The 21,095-nt window shown below is 38.5% G+C and overlaps 1 protein-coding gene and 1 pseudogene across 1 annotated transcript; one reads left to right on the forward strand and one right to left on the reverse strand.

Annotated features, from left to right (window-relative positions):
- Positions 1 to 2,915: 2,915 nt before the first annotated feature.
- On the forward strand, positions 2,916 to 4,331 carry LOC124985766 (glyceraldehyde-3-phosphate dehydrogenase-like; annotated as a pseudogene).
- A 6,483-nt stretch (positions 4,332 to 10,814) lies between these two features.
- Ankrd1 (ankyrin repeat domain 1) lies at positions 10,815 to 19,561 on the reverse strand. Its single transcript, XM_047554177.1, is given in 10 exon segments — positions 10,815 to 11,680; positions 14,302 to 14,400; positions 14,533 to 14,631; positions 14,829 to 14,927; positions 16,020 to 16,118; positions 17,153 to 17,260; positions 17,412 to 17,549; positions 18,446 to 18,489; positions 18,492 to 18,624; positions 19,278 to 19,561. Coding segments are annotated over 10 exon segments (957 nt in total). The 5' UTR covers positions 19,305 to 19,561; the 3' UTR covers positions 10,815 to 11,569.
- Between the last annotated feature and the right edge of the window lie 1,534 nt (positions 19,562 to 21,095).

The following is a 21,095-nucleotide window of genomic DNA, read 5'->3' on the forward strand; positions in this document are numbered from 1 at the left end:
TGTCATCATCTGCTTATCAGCGAGATCATTCGTCCTTTGGTTTTTTGAGATTGGCTTATCTCACTTAGCATGATATTCTCCAATTTCATCCATTTGCCTGCAAATGCCATAATTTTATTATTCTTTATGGCTGAGTAATATTCCATTGTATATATATATATATACCACAGTTTCTTTATCCATTCATCAATTGAAGGACATCTAGGTTGGTTCCACAATCTGACTATTGTGAATTGAGCAGCTATAAACATTGATGTGGCTGTATCTCTGTAGTATGCTGATTTTAAGTCCTTTGGGTATAGGCCAAGGAGTGGGATAACTGAGTCAAATGGTGGTTCCATTCCAAGCTTTCTGAGGAATCTCCACACTGCTTTCCAAAGTGGCTGCACTAATTTGCAACCCCACCAGCAATGTATGAGTGTACCTTTTTCCCCACATCCTCTCCAACACCTATTGTTGCTTGTATTCTTGACAATTGCCATTCTAATTGGGGTGAGATGGAATCTTAGGGTAGTTTTGATTTGCATTTCTCTTATTACTAGAGATGTTGAACATTTTTTCATATATCTATTGATTGCTTATAGACCTTCTGAGATGTGTCTGTTCATTTCCATAGCCCATTTGTTGATTGGATTATTTGTATTCTTGGTGTAGAGTTTTTTGAGTTCTTTATATATTCTGGAGATTATTGCTCTATCTGAAGTATGAGTGGCAAAGATTTTCTTCGACTCTATAGGTTCTCTCTTCACATTGCTGACAGTTTCCTTTGCTGAGAGAAAGCTTTTTAGTTTGAATCTATCACAGTTATTGATTCTTGCTTTTATTTCTTGTGCTATGGGAGTCCTGTTAGGGAAGTCTGATCCTAAGCCAACATGTTGAAGATTTGGACCTACTTTTTCTTCTATAAGATGAAGGGGTCTGTGGTCTGATTCCAAGGTCCTTGATCCATTTTGAGTTGAGTTTTGTGCCGGGTGAGAGATAAGGGTTTAGTTTCATTCTGCTGAGTATGAATTTCCAGTTTTTCCAGCACCATTTGCATATTTTGGCACCTTTGTCTAGTATGAGAAAATTGTATTTATTTGGGTTTGTGTCATGTCCTCTATTCTGTACCATTGATCTACCTGTCTATTTTGGTACCAATACCATGCCATTTTTGTTACTATTGCTTTGTAGTGTAGTTGAAGTACTAGTATTGCGATACTCCCTGCTTCACTCTTCCTGCTAAGGATTGCTTTAGCTATTCTGGGTTTCTTATTCTTCCAGATGAATTTCATGATTGCTTGCTCTATTTCTGTAAGGTACATCATTGGGATTTTAATTGGAATTGCATTGAATCTGTATAGCACTTTTGGTAGTATGGCCATTTTGACAATATTAATTCTGCCTATCCAAGAACATGGGAGATCTTTCCATCTTCTAAGGTCTTCCTCAATTTCTTTCTTCAGTGCTTTGTAGTTTTTATTGTAGAGCTCTTTTACCTCTTTGACTAGATTGATTCCTAAGTATTTTATTTTCTTTGAGGTTATTGCAAATGGAGTTGTTTTCTTCATTTCCCTTTCAGATGTTTCATCGCTTGTGTATAAAAATGCTTTAGATTTATGCGTGTTGATTTTATAGCCTGCTATTTTGCTGAATTCATTGATGAGGTCTAGAAGTTTTTTGGATCCTCTAAATATAGAATCATGTCATCAGCAAATAGTGACAACTTAAGTTCCTCTTTTCCTATTCGTATCCCTTTAATTTCTTTCGTCTGTCTAATTGCTCTGGCTAGTATTTCAAGAACGATGTTGAATAGAAGTGGTGAAAGAGGACATCCCTGTCTTGTTCCCGTTTTTAAAGGGATCTAATATTAATGTTTCTTGTTCATTTAGAAACTAATGCTAGCTGGATGCAGTGGTGCACACCTATAATCCCAGCAGCTGGGGAAGCTAAAACAGGATTTCAAGTTCAAACCCAACCTCAGCAATAACAAGGTGCTAAGCAACTCAGCGAGACCCTGTCTCAAAATAAAATACAAAATAGGTCTGGGGACGCAGCTCAGTGGTCAAGTGCCCCTGAGTTCAATTCCAGATACCCGCCCCCTCAAAAACAAAAAACAACAACAACAACAAAAAACTAATGCTTTTCTACTTGATATACATGGCTTATTATTTTAAAATCTTACAACTCAAAAAGTGATTATTTTGAAGACCATTACAACTTATATTCAGGGGGTGACTTTTAGTTGATCTATTCATGTATTCATTATCAAAGTTCTTTCTAAAAGGAATTGAAGGAGAGCAAGTGTGCCCATAAAATTACACTTGACCTCTTCTTTTACTGCTTCTTCTCTTTATGATATACATGAAATAGATTCCTTCCCTTTAATTGGAAACACCTGAAAACCTAATAAGTGATTTTCCTAACAGTTATATTTAAGACATCAAAGCATCTGACTCAAAACACTTTGGAAACAATTTTTTTTAACTAATAGGATCATAATGTTAAATAGAAATAAACTTTCTTTTAAATATCTGCATTTATGCTATATTGATATTGGAATAGAGCAGGAGGTCCAATTGAATTTAAAAAAAAAAAAACTTAGAAGAAAACACCATTTCAAGAGTCAAAGGTAATATTTAAAAGAGAAAGCTTTATACTAATCTCACAAATATAAATGCCTAAATAAAATATTAGTAGAAACCATTGAAACAACAATGTGACCCAGTCAGAGTTATTCCAGGAATGTAAGGACAGTTTAGTTCTGAATGTTAGGATATTTCAGTTCTTCCTAGTGCAGTATACTATATCACATTAATCAATCAAATGAGAGAACTATATCACATTAATGAATCAAATGAGAAAACTTAGAATCTTTAATAGATACCAAAAAGGCATTTGATAAAATGTAAAATCTGCTTATTTTATGAATAGCAATGAAACCTTTGGCAAAATGGAAGTAGGAGAATATTGCCCGAGTACACGTGTGTTTATACTACACACTCACATATTAAGCATGATGATTCTAAAATTAAGGCATCATCGACTGACACCCCTTGGTCAATTTGATGGACTAGTATACCCATTGCCTGTAACTGATGGTGCTGCTGCTGCTGCTGCATCCACATACTAGCTCTGCCCCTTCTCTGCCAGTGTGCTTCTACCTTTACGTGAATTCACCAAAAGTCAGCTGTTTATTTACAAGTCTGTTTATATCAATTGTGTTTTAATATTGTAAATTTATTTAAAAACTGTGAAAGTTGATTAACTATAAAGGTCAAAGAAAGAATCGTCATCTAAACTGATGCTTTGGAAAGGCTTGGGAAAGATGAATCATTTAAAAAGAACTGTCAGTTCTCTGCTCCTCCCCATTCAACAGGACAACTGCATCTTACACAGTGGCAGCCGCCACCTTGACATAATGATGAAGGTCATGGTAACTGAATACAACTATATTGGGTGCTGGGCACAAGGGCTAATTTTAACTCTAGCAAAGTGGATATTATTGCCATCAGTGACCCCTTCACTGACCTCTACTACATGGTCTACATGTTCCATGATTCCATCCATGGAAATTCAGTTGCTCTGTCAAGGCTGACAAGAAGTATGTCATCAATAGGAAACCCATCTCCACCTTCCAGAGGAGCTAACCTGCTAACATTAAATGGATTGATGCTGGTGTTAAATATGTAGTGGAATTTTCTGGTGTCTTTACCTCATAGAAGGCTGAAGCTCAATTGAAGAGTGGAGCCAAAAGGGCCATCATCTCTGCCCCTTCTAATATCCCTGTGATGAGCATAAAACCCAAGATGTAGGATCCCTCCTCAATATTTTTAGCAATGCCTCCTGCACTACCATCTGCTTAGCCTCCCTGGCCAAGGCTATCTATAACAATGTTAGCATCAGAGAGAGACTCATGACCATAGTTCATGCCATTGCTGTCACTCAGATCGTGAATGACCCCTCTGGGAAACTGGCATGATAGGCGTGGTCCTGCCAAGATTATAGACAAGGTCATCCCTGAGCTGAATGGGAAGCTCATTAGCATAACCTTCCATGTACCCACCTCCCAGCGTATCAGTTATGGATCTGACCTGCTGCCTGGAGAAACTTGCCAAATAAGACATCAATAAAGAAGTAAAGCAAACATCAGAGGGCCCCCTAAAGGCCATCTTAGGCTACACAAGATCACATTTTCTCCTGCAAATAACAGTGGCACCTGCTCTTTGAATGCTGGGGTTGGCCTTGCCCTCGATGACCACTTTTTCAAGCTCATTTCCTGTTATGACAATGAATTTGGCTACAGGAACAGAATGGTGGACCTCATGGTCCACATGACCTCCAAGGAATAAGAGCCCCGTGAACCAGTAGACTTTGCAAGAACACGTGGAAGAAAGAGGCCCTCAGTTGCTCCAAAGTCCCTGTCCCCGCAGTCTCTTGATAGAATCTCCCCTTCTTGACAGTATCCATTCCATACCTCCTGAAGAAGGGTAGGGGCTTAGGGAACCTTACCTTGTCAAGTTCTATAAATAAAGTATGGTGTACCCAGACACTCACCCCAAAATACAAAACCAAAAACTGCTATTATGTTAGATGTCTGCAGTACACCTAAAGATCTGAAGGTTATCTAGGAAGGATAGACTCGAATTACTAAAGTCTTAAGTTCTCTAAAGGAACTGAAACTGAAGGGCAACTTTGGATTTTTATCAGTGCATCTGTAGACTTTGACCTTTCTTTTAAAAATTGGTATGTGAGTGTACATTTATGTATTTTAAGTTCAGAATATTTAAAGGGGCATATGTTCAATTTTTTTGATGTCCCACTTTAATCTACTTTATGAATTAACTATACTAGTTCTAGTTGCACCAAATATACTACTGAGGATTTTCCTGTTAAAAAGGCAAAATCATTTGCAGATGTGACTCCTTGGAAAACTCAAGAGAAGCAAATGGAAAATGAATAGAAAAACAAGTGCTTCTTGGTGTATGGGCATTTGTATAATATGTTTCTGCAGTGGTGCCTACTTTCTATTTATAAATACATATTTGTCTCATTTTTCAAAATAAGAGGGCATGATCGATGGTCACCAGTGAGTAGCAGCAAGATTTCCTTCTAATAATTACTATTGTCAGAACATGAACCACTAATTTAGTTACTACAAAAATATCTTTACTGAAAGTTCAGCAAGGTGGTCAGTTATAAACTAAATACACAAAAGTCAACAGTTATAATTAATAACCTGTTATATTACAGGTTATATATACAATTGTAAAAGCTGATCATATTCACAAAGACAAATTATCAAGAAATGTGTTAGACCTCCCTAAAGAAAACTCTTAATATAAACAATTAGAGAATATAGATGTTTTAGTCAACTTTTTTGCGTGACCAAAAGCACATGATCAGTATAATTATAGAGGAGGAAAAGTTTATTTGAGGGCTCACAGTTTCAGAGGTCTCAGTCCATAGACAGCAGGCTTCATTCCTGGGGGCTTGGGGGAAGGCAGAACATCAAGGTGGAAGAGTATGGTGGAGGGAAGCAGCTCACATGATGATCAGGAAGCAGAAAGAGACTCTTCTGTCCAGATACAAAATATATACCCCCTAGGCTCGCCCCCAATGAACCACTTCCTCCAGCCACACCCCACCTGACTCCAGTTACCAGTTAATCCCATCAGGGATTAATTCACTGATTATGTTAAGGCTATAACCTAGGACTGGGGATATAGCTTAGTTAGTAGAGTGCTTACCTTGCAAGCACAAGGCCCTGGGTTCTAATCCCTCAGCCACACCCCCCAAAATAAATAACTAAATAAAAGGTTATAACCCAATCATTTTTTCTTCAAGCCTTGCACTGTCTCACACATGAGCCTTTGGGGCACCCTCACATTCAAATCATAACAATAGATCACAAAAAGAAGTTAGTGAAAACTGGAATAACATGGAGAGAGATTCTGTTTTTTAATGAGAAAAATTATAAATCATATTCTCAAGTCTATGAATTTAACAAAATCAAAATGCCACAGATGTTTTTATTTGTTTTTATGTTTCAGTTTGGGTCTTGGCATTCTGAAAGAATATGAACATAGCAAATTTTTTGGAGAAAAACCTAATGAGACTTATACTGATGAATAGTGTAGTCTACAATAAAACTCTAGTAATTGGTTTGTAAATTCAGAGAGGTCAGTGAAAGAGTAGGGAATCTAGGATCACACTCCAGTTACAAGAAGAAATGATGAATTGTTCAGTATGTGATATTGAAACAGTTGGGTATCTTTTTGTCCGAGCCAGCACAGCATAGTTAAATGCATAGAAAGACAAACTACATGCATTAAAATCTCAACTTGCTGGTATTTACTAGCTGTGACCTTGGGCGAAATTATGTAATATTTCTGTGCCTCACTTCATATCACTGCAAGGGTTAAGTAGATTAATATTTGCAGAAGGCTTGCTTAGACCAGGGCCTGTTATTTAGAATGTACCAACCACACATCAGCTGTAATTGCATTATTTAGGAAAAAAACTCAGTCATGTCCTTATCTTACACCCAGTACACATGCATAGAAAATCAAGTCAATTAAAGATTCAAATTTAAGCCGAATTTGTAAGATATTAGAGAAAAATAGAGGTAATTTTTTTTTCTAAAACCAATAACCATGTTGGAGCCAGGCGTGGCCGGCACATGCCTGTAATTCCAGTGGCTCTGGAGGCTGAGGCAGAAGGATCACGAGTTCAAAGCCAGCCTCAGCAACTTAGAAAGACCCTAATCAACTTAGCAAAACCAACCCTATCTTAAAATAAAAAATAAAAAAGGGTGGGGGATGTCACTCAGTGGTTAAGTACCCCTGAGTTCAGTCACTGGTACCAATCATATCATCAGCAGCAGCAGCAGTAGCATCATCAACTTGGGTTGGAATAAACTGAAATTTGATCATCAGAGTCAGAAAACAAAACATTTGATGGATTTGTCTCTATAAAAATACTCCATTAGAAAAATATAAACTAGGAAATTACATCTTGAGAGGTTTAGCATCTTTGGTTTTTAAGAAATTATTTTTTAAACCACCTATCTTGAAAATACTGTTAGAGTCTATCCAGATTCCCAGGGTGGCATACCTATCCTGTGGTTACTAATGACTTATCGTCATTCTTCACCAGACTGTTGTCCTGGGCTAACAGAAGTCACATTGCCCAGAGATGCCTGGGAAGTATTACCCACCTCTGAGGTTGGCACATGGCCAATGACCAGTGCAGGGCATTACAGCTCAGCCTCTGACCTCTGGGATGACATTTATACTTCTGAATACCCCAATGGATTAGGCTAAGGGTAGTTTTCTTTTAAAACCACATCTTTGCCCCTTCTGACCTATTTCCCTCATTCCTTTACAGAGCACTCAATAAATAAATCACTTGCACAAGATTCCTTATTTCAAGAGGATCCAACTTCATAGAAAACGGGCAAATAAAGTTGATTTAAAAAGTGTCCAATAAACATAAAGATGCTGAACTTTACTAGACATGAGGGTAGACCAACCCATCAAAAATATATCTTTGGGGCTGTAGTTGTGGCTCAATGGCAGAGCCCTTGCCTAGCACATGTGAGGCACGGGGTTTGATACTCAGCACCACATAAAAATAAATAAATAAAATAAAGATATAAAAATTTAAAATATATATATTTGTTTTGCTGGTCAATTTGAAAAGATATTAAAATAGATGTACAAAACAAATACTTTCAAAATTGGGGCAGAAAATAATATTGTAGAAGGGGGTATAATTTGATAGCAATCTTATAGATACTTCTGTATATTTGTTCCTTAGAAATAACTGGTTTGGTCTAAAGGGTACATAGATAAATAAAAATATTCATTGCAACAATGACTAAAATAATGGGAAAATGGAAACAACCCAAATGCCCAGTGACAGGGTTAAATGATCCATTATACATTGAAACAAAAGAATACCATCTATAAAGATGTCTAGAATAAACTGTCCACTTGAAAAAATTAGAAAACTAAGTGTGTTCTACCTATGAATAATGTGGACAAATAATCAAAGAATGTCATGAGATTAGGATTATGGGTGATATTATCTTTTTTCACAATTCATTTCTATACTGGTTTAATACTTAATAAATACTATTGCTTGTTCAAGAGGGGAGAGTTTTCCATTGGGGAAGGCGAGGAGGGTGAAAAGCGATATGATTGACATCACAACATGGAGGGGAAAAGTACAACTGGATCACCCCTGAGGGAACCAACAAAACCTTAGGGTTGGAGGACGGCTTCCTGGAGGAAATAGAACTAAACCAAAGGAGAAGGATGAGGAGAAGTTTTGCAATGTGGGCTGAGGTGGGGAGGATAGTATACCAGAGTTGCCCATAAAAATAGTTAAGTGCCTGGATTCTTTAAGGAATGAAAAATTCGAAAGAGCTGAAATTTAGAGTTTAGGAAACTAATGAGAGAGAAGAATAGAGTTAGCAGCAGTCAGATTCTAAGGATTTTATTATTCATGTTAAGGAGTTTTTATTTGATCCTGGGGAAAATGGAAAGCCACTGAAGGGTTTGAAAGGAGAATGACTTGATGAGATTTGCCTTTTAGAAAAATTCTTCTGGCTGCAACTTGAAAAACAGAGTAGTAAGTAAGCCTAAAGGTAAATACATAAGCCTGAAGTCCAGCAGTCCTGGGGGGTGTTTGAGTACTGCAGAGGAGAAGTAGTGGTGGTCTCAACTAGGAGAGAGGCACCCAGGACCGGAGGGTAGGAACAGATTGCAGAACTCCGAAGGCAGTGTACTTGGTAAGACTTGGTTGATTGAAAGGGAGCAGTGAAGAGAAAGGTTAAGAATAACTTAAGAGTATTCTCCATTGGCCCATGGGATGTGCCCTTTACAGAGAGGGAACATAAGGTAAAAGATTGTGAGATATAGCTCAGTTGGTAGAGTGCTTTGCCTTAGAAGCAAAGGCACTGGGTTCTAATCCCCAGCACTGCAAAAAAAAAAAAAAAAAAATCAAAAGATTGTGAGCAAAGAGCTAGCTCAGTAGCAAGACAAGGAGCTTATAAAAACTGACCTTGTGATAGAAACTTGAAATTTTCCCTCTACGTATTTACCACTTTCATTAACAGATAAACAAGAGTTGGTCTCAGTCTAATGGGATTATTCCATGTTGTCTCTCATGCCCTCTACCTCTTTATTAGTGCAAATATTTCTATGTGGCAACGGAGCTCGTTAACTTTCATTGAATTTTCACCTTTGACCCTCCCTGCTCTTCAGGGAGAGGGACTTGAAGAAGACACCATAAAAATTGGGTCTCATAGTAACACATCTAAGTTATGCTATGAGAGTTATCAGTAGTAGCAAGAGAAATGCCATCTGTGTTGTAAATGCTTTACTTGGAAGAAATTGAAGAACAAATTAAGTCTCTGACAAGCTGGCCAAGACCCTGTGGGGAAGGCACAGGGATGGCAAAAGGGAATTCAGAGGGAGAGGACAGAGAGCATGAAACTGCCATGAAATACTCAGTGCTTGTGGGAGGTGAATTCCACGGATTGGTAAGAGAGTAGATAGAAAAGTCACAAAAAATTATTTCAAACCATCCTGACAACTCTGTGTGTCCATGACTGAGTAACTGGAAGACTTTCTGGTTATGCTGTGCCTGCACACTCTTCCAAAATGTTAGAGGCTTATCTAAGAAGTTAATATACATGACCCTCCCTGGAATGGGCTTTGGTGGGTACAGTGCTCATGTTTCACATTAGCCTTCATTTATTTCCTCAAGTGCCAAACATTCCCATACCCTTGCCCTTTCCTATGCTCTTTTGCTGCCTGGAACTCTATGCTTGAATAACTCAGAGTCGCCCTAAAGGCCACCATCTCAAGGATTCTCTACAGCATCTTCCTCCCATCCCCACCAAATTGTATACTTGCACATCTTAGATACTTTATAACACTTCATTTTTCCCTTCATTGTACTTGCCATACATTGATACTATAAGTTATTTCTGCTTATTATTATTATTATTACTTGGGGTGGTGCTGAAGATTGAACCCAGGGGCAATTTACTACTGAGCTACATTCCCAGCCTCCTTTTTTATTATTGTTATTTTTTTAATTTTGAGACAGGGTCTTGCTAAGTTGCTAGGGCCTTGCTATGTGGCTGAGGCTAGACTTGAACTTGCAATCCTCCTGTCTCAGACTCCTGAGTGGCTGGGATTACAGACATGGGTCACTGCCGCTGGCTAATTATTTTTTTAATATTCATTTGTTCCAGAAGGATAGGGCAGAGACATTTTTTCTCATGGGAGTTCTCAGCACCGAGCCTAGCACTTAGCAACAATATAGCTCCCATTGGAGGTCAAAAAGTCATTGACCTGGTGTGCAGGGCCTTTGACCTTGCCAGCCCTGTCCACAGAAGTAATAGTTAAAGCCTTGATGAGGGGTTATGGGATTTAGAAATACTGTTGAACTTGCAGTACTCTTTCATCTCACCAGAGGTCTCTTTCTCCACACGGAGCAGAAAGAACTGCTTCCTTATGTTTACAGTTCTCAGCCTTGATGCTCAGTGTGATTGTGGCATTCCAAGGCCTCTGCATCATTTGGGAGTCTGTCAGAAATACAGAATCCCAAGCCCCACCTGAGACCAGCTGACTCCAAATCTGCATTTTAACAAGATCCCCGGGGTGAGCTGCACACACACTAAATACTGACAGTGCTGTCATATAGGATACATCTAATCTGAAAAACTTGGAAAACAGTGAAAAAAAAATCCAGCCTCCTAAGTGGCCTATGTCACATGGGACATTCCTATCATATTTATAGAAGAACTTAGAAGGAGGTTTAGAGTGAGTTTGCTTTTATTATGAATATAAAATATACCTACAACATAATATATATTTACACATTTACAGTTTTGCATTTCCTTTCATGCATCAGTTCTGAATGGCCCCATTGGCCGATCCTCCTACTGCCCTTCGCTTACACTCACGACGTTCTTTCACTTTGGTACACTGTGTGACTTGGTTTAAACAGCAATAACAACCACCAGGCCCAGGGGTGGAATGGCTGGCTTTACCATCTTTTGTACTGAATTGCTTTCATTCTTGTTTCCTTTCCTGTTACAGCATGCCTTCCATTGCTTCATCCAAACATCAGCATTAAAAATCCAGAAGAAAAGAGGGCTGCAATAATCACCCTTGTCCTCTAAAAATACCTTAAAACTTTCAATGTGAGTGAGGACACATCAGTAGGCACTTAGAGCATTGTACATTTACATGGTTTAAGAACCATCTATGGAAAGACTGATAGTGTTATGCACAAATTAAGTTTTGCCCAACAAATGATGCTCATGAAAGTCAGGATAACCATGTCATTGAAGTAAATAAATAAATTAGCAGGAATAAATAAAAACAGTGAGTTTCACTAAAATAAATTTAAATAGGCGTGATAACCCTGTGCTTCCTTGAAACTTCTTTAGATATGTCTTCATAACAAGTTGACAAACAGAAGCTGGATCTTATGGCTAGTTACTCTTCTTTTGGACTATGCCTTCAAAAAACCAGTGAACAGCTACTGAAGAAGAGTCTTGGTTCTCTTAGAATGTAGCTATGCGAGAGCTTTTGTAGGAGTTCTCCTTGAGGCTGTCAAAAATTGCTTTGGTTCCATTCTGCCAGTGTAGCACCAGATCCATCGGGGTCTTTCCAGCCTAGTCAAATGAGAGAAGGAAAGTTGACTTGCAGGTGGGAGGTGTCAAATCAGTTCACACTCTCTGTGTGTATGCTAATGAGGTACATGTTATCAAGGTGTTTTATGGTTTCCACTATGAGTGATTTGCATTTTATATTCAAACAGCCTTCACTGTTTCTAACAGGAATGCATTTGGTATTTTATATTAGCTTTTTTATTTTATTTTGTTCCTGTGGGATTATCCCAGGCATTAATATCCCAGGACCCTAGACACTGAGTGTCAAGAGCAACTCAAGTTATTTTAGAATTCAAAAAAAATGCCTGTGTATGTCTCCAGTATCCTGTGGAACGAATAGCTCCAGGAACTGGTACTATCCTTCTTGGTCCTATTGATTTGGAAAATAGTTTGGCTTTTTGTTTTTTGATTGTCTATTTTGTTTTGTTTTGTTTGATCCTGGGGATTGTAGAGTACTCCTGGCTTCCTTCCCAGGGTTTTTTACTTTTATTTTGAGACAGAGTCCTGCTACAATGCCAGATCCTCCTCAGCTTCCCCAGTCACTGGGATTACAGGTGTGCCTCACTACACCCAGCAAAAAGTAATTCTTAAATTGATATGAATTGGTGATAAATAAGCCACTGCAGCACCTTGGTTTAGCACTCAGGTGACTACTGCTGAAAGCAGATTTTACACAGCTTCTCAGGATTCCCACTAGGTCTTCCCAGGGAACTTACTCTTCTTGGAGTTGATGTCGATGACATGTGTGAGTAAATAATTTTTGATCAAAATTTGATCTCCCTTATACACGTCTCAAGATATTTACAAATATTAAAACCAAGTCACCTCTCAATGCTTGTCTTTAGCTATGAGAAGTCCTAAAACTTCATTCAGAGGTACTCTTAACTCAGAGATTGCAAACTGGCAGCTTTGAGATGCAAATCATTCTACAAACCTGTTCTGTTTTGCCCAAATGAGATTTGACTTTTTTTTTTTTTTAACTAAATTGGCAACAGTTGGACATCAAGAGATTTCTCAACTGGATTTTTTTTTTTGCAAAAATCAGAAGAGGTGGCAACATGGCACCTGTGATCCAGAGAGTAACAGTGGAACAGGTTGGGGAAAAGTCATACCAGGCCATGCGCACTGACCCCAGTAGCCACTCATCTAAGTCATTTATGTGATCTACCTGACCCTTTGGGTATTTGAGGTAGTGACTCTAACCTTCATTTTGTAATTTCCCCACCTCTGTTGTGTCTTTCTTAAGGAATACTCATCAATAAACATGACAACAGAGTTTTGGACAGTGATAGAGTATTATATATTGTTTCTAATCTCCTTAATAATAGTATCTAATGGCTTACTGGCCAATGATATTAATAGTTCCAGGATCCTTAAACTGAGGGCTAATTGATAAGTCAGAAACATGAACTCTATTTGTATATTTCAGATTATTCTTCCACAAATTCCTTATTCTCCTCTCTGTTAAAATTTATCTTCTGGTTTTCTCGCTACTGAGTCTCTCCATATCTGCATGCTATTTTATGTCTGCCAGTTGTATCTCACTGCCAAAAAAAAAAAAAACTTCGTATTTTCTGTAACTTTTTGGAGATTTCCTTGAATCTACTTTCTCTCTAGTCTTTTAAAAATTATTAAGATAAAACCAACCCTACTATCTAGCATGAGGGGAACCCCTACTGGCAACACTTTTCCATCCCAAATAGGCTCCATTTATCACCAAGCTTTGTTCCTGTCATCAAGTCAGACATCTTCTTCTTCTTCTTTTAAATGATAAAATATTTCTTTCAACCTCACAGTAACACAAATAAGGGGAGGAAATTATTTGCAAGTAGAAGATGACTCTTTTCCTTTATTGTAAAATAATTCTCCAAAATTTTCAAAATAATTTCTTAAATAATTTATACTCATTCCTACTGCTGATATTTTTAATGCTTATAGTAGACGCTGTTTGCCTGGGAATTTGGACCATAGGAAAAGTTGCTTACATTCCCTGCTTACAGATGAAGTTAATATGTACTTATAACAAGAATTTTCAAGGCCGGCCTTAATATAGGAAATTATTTTGAGATACGTGCAGATAAGCCAAAATAAAGAATGAATGGGAAGTTATCTGAAAAATATAGGCAAAAACATGGCTACCCCTGGAAGAAAGCAATAACATTTTGTGGTTATTTATAAGGAGGAGAGAAAGACTATTCTGAATCACCCTGATTGGATATTGATTACTTTTAGTTCATTGACTTTATTGACCCCTGTGGAATTTTAGGCCATTTTCAGGAACTAATGCAAGCTCTGCTTAGCCAGGTATGACCAAGGCAGATTGAATTTCTTTAACATAGGTGTTTGTGGAGGTGATTTATTTTGACCATTTCTTACTTTCAAGACCAAATTTCTAAAGAATTATTAGATACTGAAGTCATAGCAGTAGCTATGGCTCTTCCCATCTCTGACCACGTGACCTGAGTCTTTACCAAAATTGATAGCATCCTTATGGAAATGTGCAGGGACGTTTAAATAATCAGTGGATCCCCAAAATATAACTGTTGTGGAAGTATCTTCAAGTGTTCAGGAAATTCTGGGAATTAGAAAGCCTGCCAGCTCTACCCTTTGTTTCCAGTACTTACACAGTTCTTGATGTTGAGGTCTGCGCCATACATAATGAGGAGTCTGATCATCTTGTAACGATTCAGTCTCACGGCGTCATGCAGTGGGGTATCTCCCTCCTAGAAAAGCAGAGTAAATAGGTTAGGGATAGGTTTTAAGCCAGAAGTGCATCAGGCAAGGGCACGCGGGCCTGCCGGAGTGATTCTGATAATGAAACAAACTCAGCAGCCCTGCTTTGTCGGGCTACTCACCCTGTCTTTGGCATTGAGGTCCGCCTCACAGGCGATGAGATGCTCTGCACACTCATAGTGACCGGTCCTCACAGCCACGTGCAGTGCTGTGCTGAGCAGCTGGAAAATGGTAAAACATTGCTGATTCGTTCAAAGTGAAGACAGAGCCTACCCTAGACCCAAGGCAGGTGCAAGGGGAGACATGGCTAGCGTGTCCACACAGCCCACGTTTCCAGATGACCTCAATGGACAGGTGGGGTTGGGAAGAGGCAGGGAAGGAGGCAGACAGAAAGGAGGGAGACCAGGAGGGGAAATACCTTATCTCGAGCACTGATTTTTGCGCCTTTGTTCAACAGCAATTTTAAGACATCCAAGTTCCCCCCACGGCACGCCCAGTGGATGGCTGTGGATTCAAGCTGTAACAGAAGGTAAAAGGTCACAACATTGTAAAGGAGAATCTGGTCAGGGGGATTTGTACTAGGTTTCCAAGGTTCAGGGGAATGCAGGTTTGCTAGGGCATCCATGATAGTACTAGGTGGTCCTCAGGTCAATTCTAAATATTGTAGATGAAACTCTTGCCAAGTATTTTAATTTAACTGCCTGAGTATGTTCTCTGTTGTCATTTTCTACCAGGAGAGTCTCAGTACCTCAACTGCCTTCTCTTGTGATCACTGCACATTATACTTTTAGTAGATTTCCTGCTTGCTACTCTATTTCTCTCTGACCTTCCAAATCCTACACTCCTGAATTTTGGTATCTCCACATGCAAACCTTTTTTTTTCCGTTGTTATTGTTTCTTTCATTCTTTTTCAACTTGTTTAGTTTCTAGATTCAGTTTGGGCCAAGTCCTTTGGATATTTTGATATCCCTTTTCCACTTTTCTATAACATTAAATTGAGCTGCATTTAAATAAATGAAGCCTTTTCCTAGCCCAATCTTCAGTTCATAAAATATACTGTATACTGGTCTTTGTAGAAATCGCAGTGGTTGAATTATTGAGCTCTGAATAGCAGCTACTTTCCTTGGATGCAATTCATTTAGAATGCAGTCTAGTTCCAAATCTCATCGATAGCAATTGGCATCTATCACATAAAGTGTGCAGCTAGAAAATTCTTACACGTTGCTAGCAGCCCAGGGGCCAAGAACAGGCTGCTGTGCATAATGGAAGGACAGAGGTGTTGAAAGGCAAGTGTCAACTGTATTACTTCTCAGTAATGCTACTGACTTGATAATGACCCAGCTCTCTGATGAGGTTATTGAATTCTGTTCAACAGCTTTCACTTCCTTCTCTTCCCTGGAACACTCCCCCTCCTCAGCATGTATGGCAAATACTTTCCACATGACCTAGTCCTGTCTCCCAACTTTCTTTTGTATGGAGAAATGAGCTTTTGCCTGTTTTTCTCAGATCAATTTTCAATCCAATCAGCCTAGTTTTTCAGGATAGGTTTCCTTGAGCTTCATATAGTCTACTTATTTTGGCTCATTTCCAAGCAAAGAAATATATTTACCATATCACGGAATTCAATCTGGGCTCCAGCTTCCATTAACTTCTTCACAATTGCCAAATGTCCTTCCAAGCATGCTCTGTGAAGAGCTGTCCGTTTATACTGTCAGAGATTTTAAAAAGAGATAGCAATGTATATATATAAATGTGCATAATCCTTTCAAGACGTATGAAGCTGGGGACTCTGGTGACCTAATTGATAGAAACTTGAGTACTTTTTTATGAACAGAAAAGTCAAAGTTAACAATTACAGAATTAGAATAATTATCTCACAACTATGATTGGAGCTTCCTGCCACATACACTTCTAAGTGCTCAAAGGCTTACACTGAGGGATGTGGACTTAAAAACCTCAAAACTACCTACATTCCGACATTTCCCTTTCTTGTATTTTGCACTTTTCATGTTCATATAACATTTTGTTATGCAGATCAGACAGTTTTCTTCCATTCAAAATTGTTGTTAGCTTGAATGTCAAAAAGGATTTAGTTCTTTTTCTTGAAAGAATGGGAGACTCATTTTTAGCGTGATCCCCCATTTCAGTTCATGGGGGGAAGGATACAAAAGGATTAGTGATTTCTGGTAAATTGGTTTCATGTGAGTGAATTAATAGCCTATTAGAGCTGGAACAACTTTGGACATTATTTCACTGTAACAAACTAGGTTTACAGATTAAAGAAACTAAGCCTAAAGAATGTATTTGAGCTTGCTCAAAATAAATAACCAAGTAGGAATAGAGCTGGAACTTGAACTCCAGTTTCCAGATTACCTGTCTAGTATTGATGTGTTTGGGTCCAACCAAAGATGATGTTAATAATATACTTCTCCAAAAGTAACTTTTGGACCCTGCCTTGTTAAGTCTTTCCCAAGTATCTAAGAAATTAAAGACAAGCTGAAAAATCAGCCAGAATTATATGAATACAAAAAAAAAAAAAAAACAATCCACTGTATTAATCCAGAATTTTTGTGGGGGGAGGAACAACTGCACTCTCCTATTATGCTTCTGGCAGATGTCGCAACAGCTGGGGAAACTGTTTCAGGTGGAAAGACTTTGGCACCATAGTCTCAAGACTGCAGTAAAGCATAAGAAACACAAAATTAATGATCTGGATTTCACAGTGCTTTGTATAAACCTTACCTCATCACAGACATCTGGGTTGTTCTTGTCTGACAAGAATTTTTCTACTACTGGCAGTTTATTCTCCAGGGCAGCCTTCAGAAACCTAGGCACATCCACAGGTTCAGTCTAAAGCCAAAAAAATAAAAATAAAAATAAATAGCATGAGAATTACTGTGAGCTGTCCAACATTCAGTCAAACCCTCCACCAGTATTTGTTCCTCTCTATCACAACACTGGATGACTGGATGTTAATATTACAAAACCAAACAGTTCTTACAATGATTTCAGGTTCTGGTTCCTTCACAACTGGAACTTTAGTTTTCTTGTATTTTTTCCTTTTTTTCAGTTGAATGATTATTTCAAGGTCTTCTAAATTTTCCAGCTTTGATCTTTGTTCTAGTTTTTTCTTTTTGAGCTAAAAAAGAAATCCGGGTGTCAAAAACATGGTGAATTCTACTTGACATGCATTCTGGTGTAGTCTAAACAAAATCTGCAAGGTCTGACACAAGTATGTGAACAGTTTGAGCAAAAAAAAAAAATAATAAATAAATAAATCTTTGACTTTGATTTAGCAATTTCTTATTCAAGTATTTGGGGGTCTAATTTTCAGCTAATTGCCTTCATGTTTCTTCCTTTGCTTGTAGATCAGCCCTTGACTAATTGGAGACACCATCTAGTCTCTGATGATTTTGTAATTAGTGACATAAACAAGCTACGGATTGCTGTAGAATTTTATCATGCTCAAAAATTAAAGACTTTTTTTTTAGCCCAAAAGAATCTAATAATAAATATTAATTTCTGAAATAACAGTGCCATTCGCTTTCAGATGGCCTACTAGTCAGGGACTACAGAAAACTAGTACACATTTTATCTGTGTTAGTGAGTAGTAAAAATTTGCTTGGCAACACAGATTGTGTCAATACAGATAACAGATACATTCTAAAATGATCCATGGATCACAAACCATGTTATTGAGAAAAAGAGGTCTCCCTTTACATGAGATTAAGTAAATGGAATATTGCATTGGAAATTCAACAGACATGATTATCTCTCCAAGTCTATTTCTCAATCAAACATGGTCATAGCACATTAAGTCATTAATTCAGGATGCAGAGGTCATGGGCTTTTCTAAGAATTATTTTCCCAAGCCTATTCCATATATTTTGTCTCTTTAAGGACTAGAATTTGGTACAGAAAACTTCTTTGGAATGGTTTTCTTTTCTTTCTTCTCCCTTTCTTCCCTGGTACCTCCATCCCCCTCCCAGCCCCCAACCACCTTCCCCAGTAATAGATCCCATGGAAAGTTCTCACCTCTGCCTCTCGCTGTTTCTCGCTTATCCACTGTTGCTCCCCACGTTCACATGGTGAACTGGGAGTGTCTTTAGATCTTCTTGCTTTTCCAAAGTAACAGCAGCTTCATATTCTCCATCTCTGAAATCCTCAGGAAGGAATCCCCCTGCCTCCCCATTGCCATTCTTCTTTCCTGTGACCTGCAAAGGAAGATGGCATGGTCAGAAGCAGCAGTGCCCTTCATAGGGTCATTCTCCACAGAAGATGCTACAGGAGGCCCTTGGTCCTTCCTCCCTAGTAACAGTCAGCTCCATGTGGTGCATTCTCAGATAGCTACAGGTAACCCAGAATTACCTTCAGGTGCATGTCCTGCGCTTTCAGTTAAAGCAAGGCTCGGGGCAGGTTGAAATATTTAAATCTCCTTTGAGTCCACATAATCAGATTTCTTCTAAGTGATTCACAAACCCCTGTTTATTTAAAATTCCCTAGTTTTAGGTAATTTTGATAACTCTCAGCATTGACTTGGAAAATTTCCAGTCATACTTTCTTGCTGAAAAAAAAAAAAAAAATCAACTCCCCTAAGGGCATTTTGATAACTACCTATGATTCCACACTATAGTAATAAAACCAAAGGAGAAGATAATAAATAGGAAATATGTGGAGAATTCATTACTGGCAGCTCCATTATGTTCCAATTTCACTTGCTTCATCACATAAACCAACCCCTTTTTCCATACATGACATTTTCAGAGTTTCCCTTGCATTATGCCTGAAAGAAAAAGGCATTTCAACTTTCAAAGAAAAAACATGATGAGCCAGCATTCATTGTGTAAAAATAATGTGTTTTACATACCAGTTCCTCTACTTTCAGCATCATCATGTTGGTGGCAGTGATCTGTATGTCTCTCCTGTGGAATGAGCCCCTGGAGCTGGCCCTGCTGAGCCTCTCCACACCAGTCAGCTTAAATAGCTTGGGCAGGGTGAGATAATCTTCCAACCTGGGAACGCAAGTAACACCCCCGCCCCCACTAGTGGCCAACTCAGAGGCAGGTGAATTTTCATTCCAGACTCAATGTCTGGGAAGCCCGAGAGGGAGGGGATGACAAGCGCGCCCTGCTGAATATGTGAATCAGGAAGAAATGTGAGAGGGCCATTCCTTTGGCAATGACCACACTGCTCAGCAATGTGAGTCATCCTATTTATCGAGAAGCCAGGGGACAGCTGTCTGTTGGTATTGCACCACATCACTGCTCTTTTTCCTTCTTTGTCAGTTTTCATATGACTAACCTATCAAGAAAATGTGAATGCTCTGCGTATCACACTCCCAGTAATATCTTTCTGATAACCAGAATTATTGACACTTCACTTAGGGGAAGTGTTGCCTCAGGGCATCCTATTTCTGTGGGTAAACAGCCTGAGAGGAAAGGATCTGGGTCCTGATAGCACTTGTCTATATCTGTTTGGAATTCTCTGGAGTGATGTCTGGGGCTAAAATGGCCCCATGACATGCCACTTTACTTACCATTATTATAAGAAATTAAAAGCATTCAGTAATGCACTTTTATTTTATAGTGTCATTGCCATAATTAGCACATGACATGTACACTGTGTTCTAAAACAGCATACTAACTGGAGTAGTTTTCCTTCGAAATGGTTCAGAGTGGTCCAGAGATAGATTATATGAGACCAGTTATTAGCAATAGCATGACCTTGATTTGGTTATTGAGATAGAGTTCTCAAATGCTGTGGGAAAAAGAAACCTGTGGGAATTTGTTTTTAAAAAAAAGGAAAGAAAAAGAAAGAAAAGAAGAGAAGAGAAGAAGAAGAAAAAAGAAAATACAGATTTGGGCCAGGTGTGGTGGTGCACACTTGTAATCCCAGTGACTTCAAAGTTTGAGGCAGGAGGATTGCAAGTTTGAGGCTAGCCTCAGCAACTTAAGCAAGACAGTGAAATTCTGTCTCAAAATAAAAAAAAATAAATAAAAAGAACTAGGGATATAGTTCTGTGGTAAAGCAACCCTGGGTTCAATCCCCAATACAAAAAAAAAAAAAAAAGTATAAATACATTTGGGCAGGGTGAGATAATCTTCCAACACACAGATTTGGGGCTGGGTATGTGCCTCAGTGGTAGAGTACCTGCTTAACATTAGTTGAGAACCTAGGGTTTCATCCCCAGCACTGCCAAAAAAAAAAAAAAAAAAAAAAAAAATGCAGGCCCTTGACCCCACTCCAAGGAATCTGGGGTCAATTTACAGTGATTCCCAGGGATCTCTTTTACAAAGCACCAGATGATTCTGATATAAGATTTGAGACACATGGTCAGAAGGGTGATGAGCTTTGCTTTGAAGAGGGATAAAAACAAAACAAAACAAAACAAAAAAAAAAAAAACAACAACAACCCTCTGGTTCTGGTTTCTCATATCTGACATGTTAAATTATGAAAAAATTTTAGGTTATTATCTTCAAAGTCATTTAAATCTTACTTTTTTGAGTAAAAGAAGAGTGAGAGAAGGGAAGTATTGGTGGAGGAGGGAGTGTTGACTGGGATGTTAGGTTGACATCTCTCTCTCCTCAGACTCACCACTCAACAAATATGGCTGCCATTCTCATCTTCCCCCATTGAAATGATCTGCCAGGGGATGACATCTCTGGAACTTTCAGAATGAGACAA

The sequence above is a fragment of the Sciurus carolinensis genome, chromosome 5 (assembly GCF_902686445.1).
Source record: "Sciurus carolinensis chromosome 5, mSciCar1.2, whole genome shotgun sequence".
In the NCBI taxonomy this organism is placed as follows: Eukaryota; Metazoa; Chordata; class Mammalia; order Rodentia; family Sciuridae; genus Sciurus; species Sciurus carolinensis.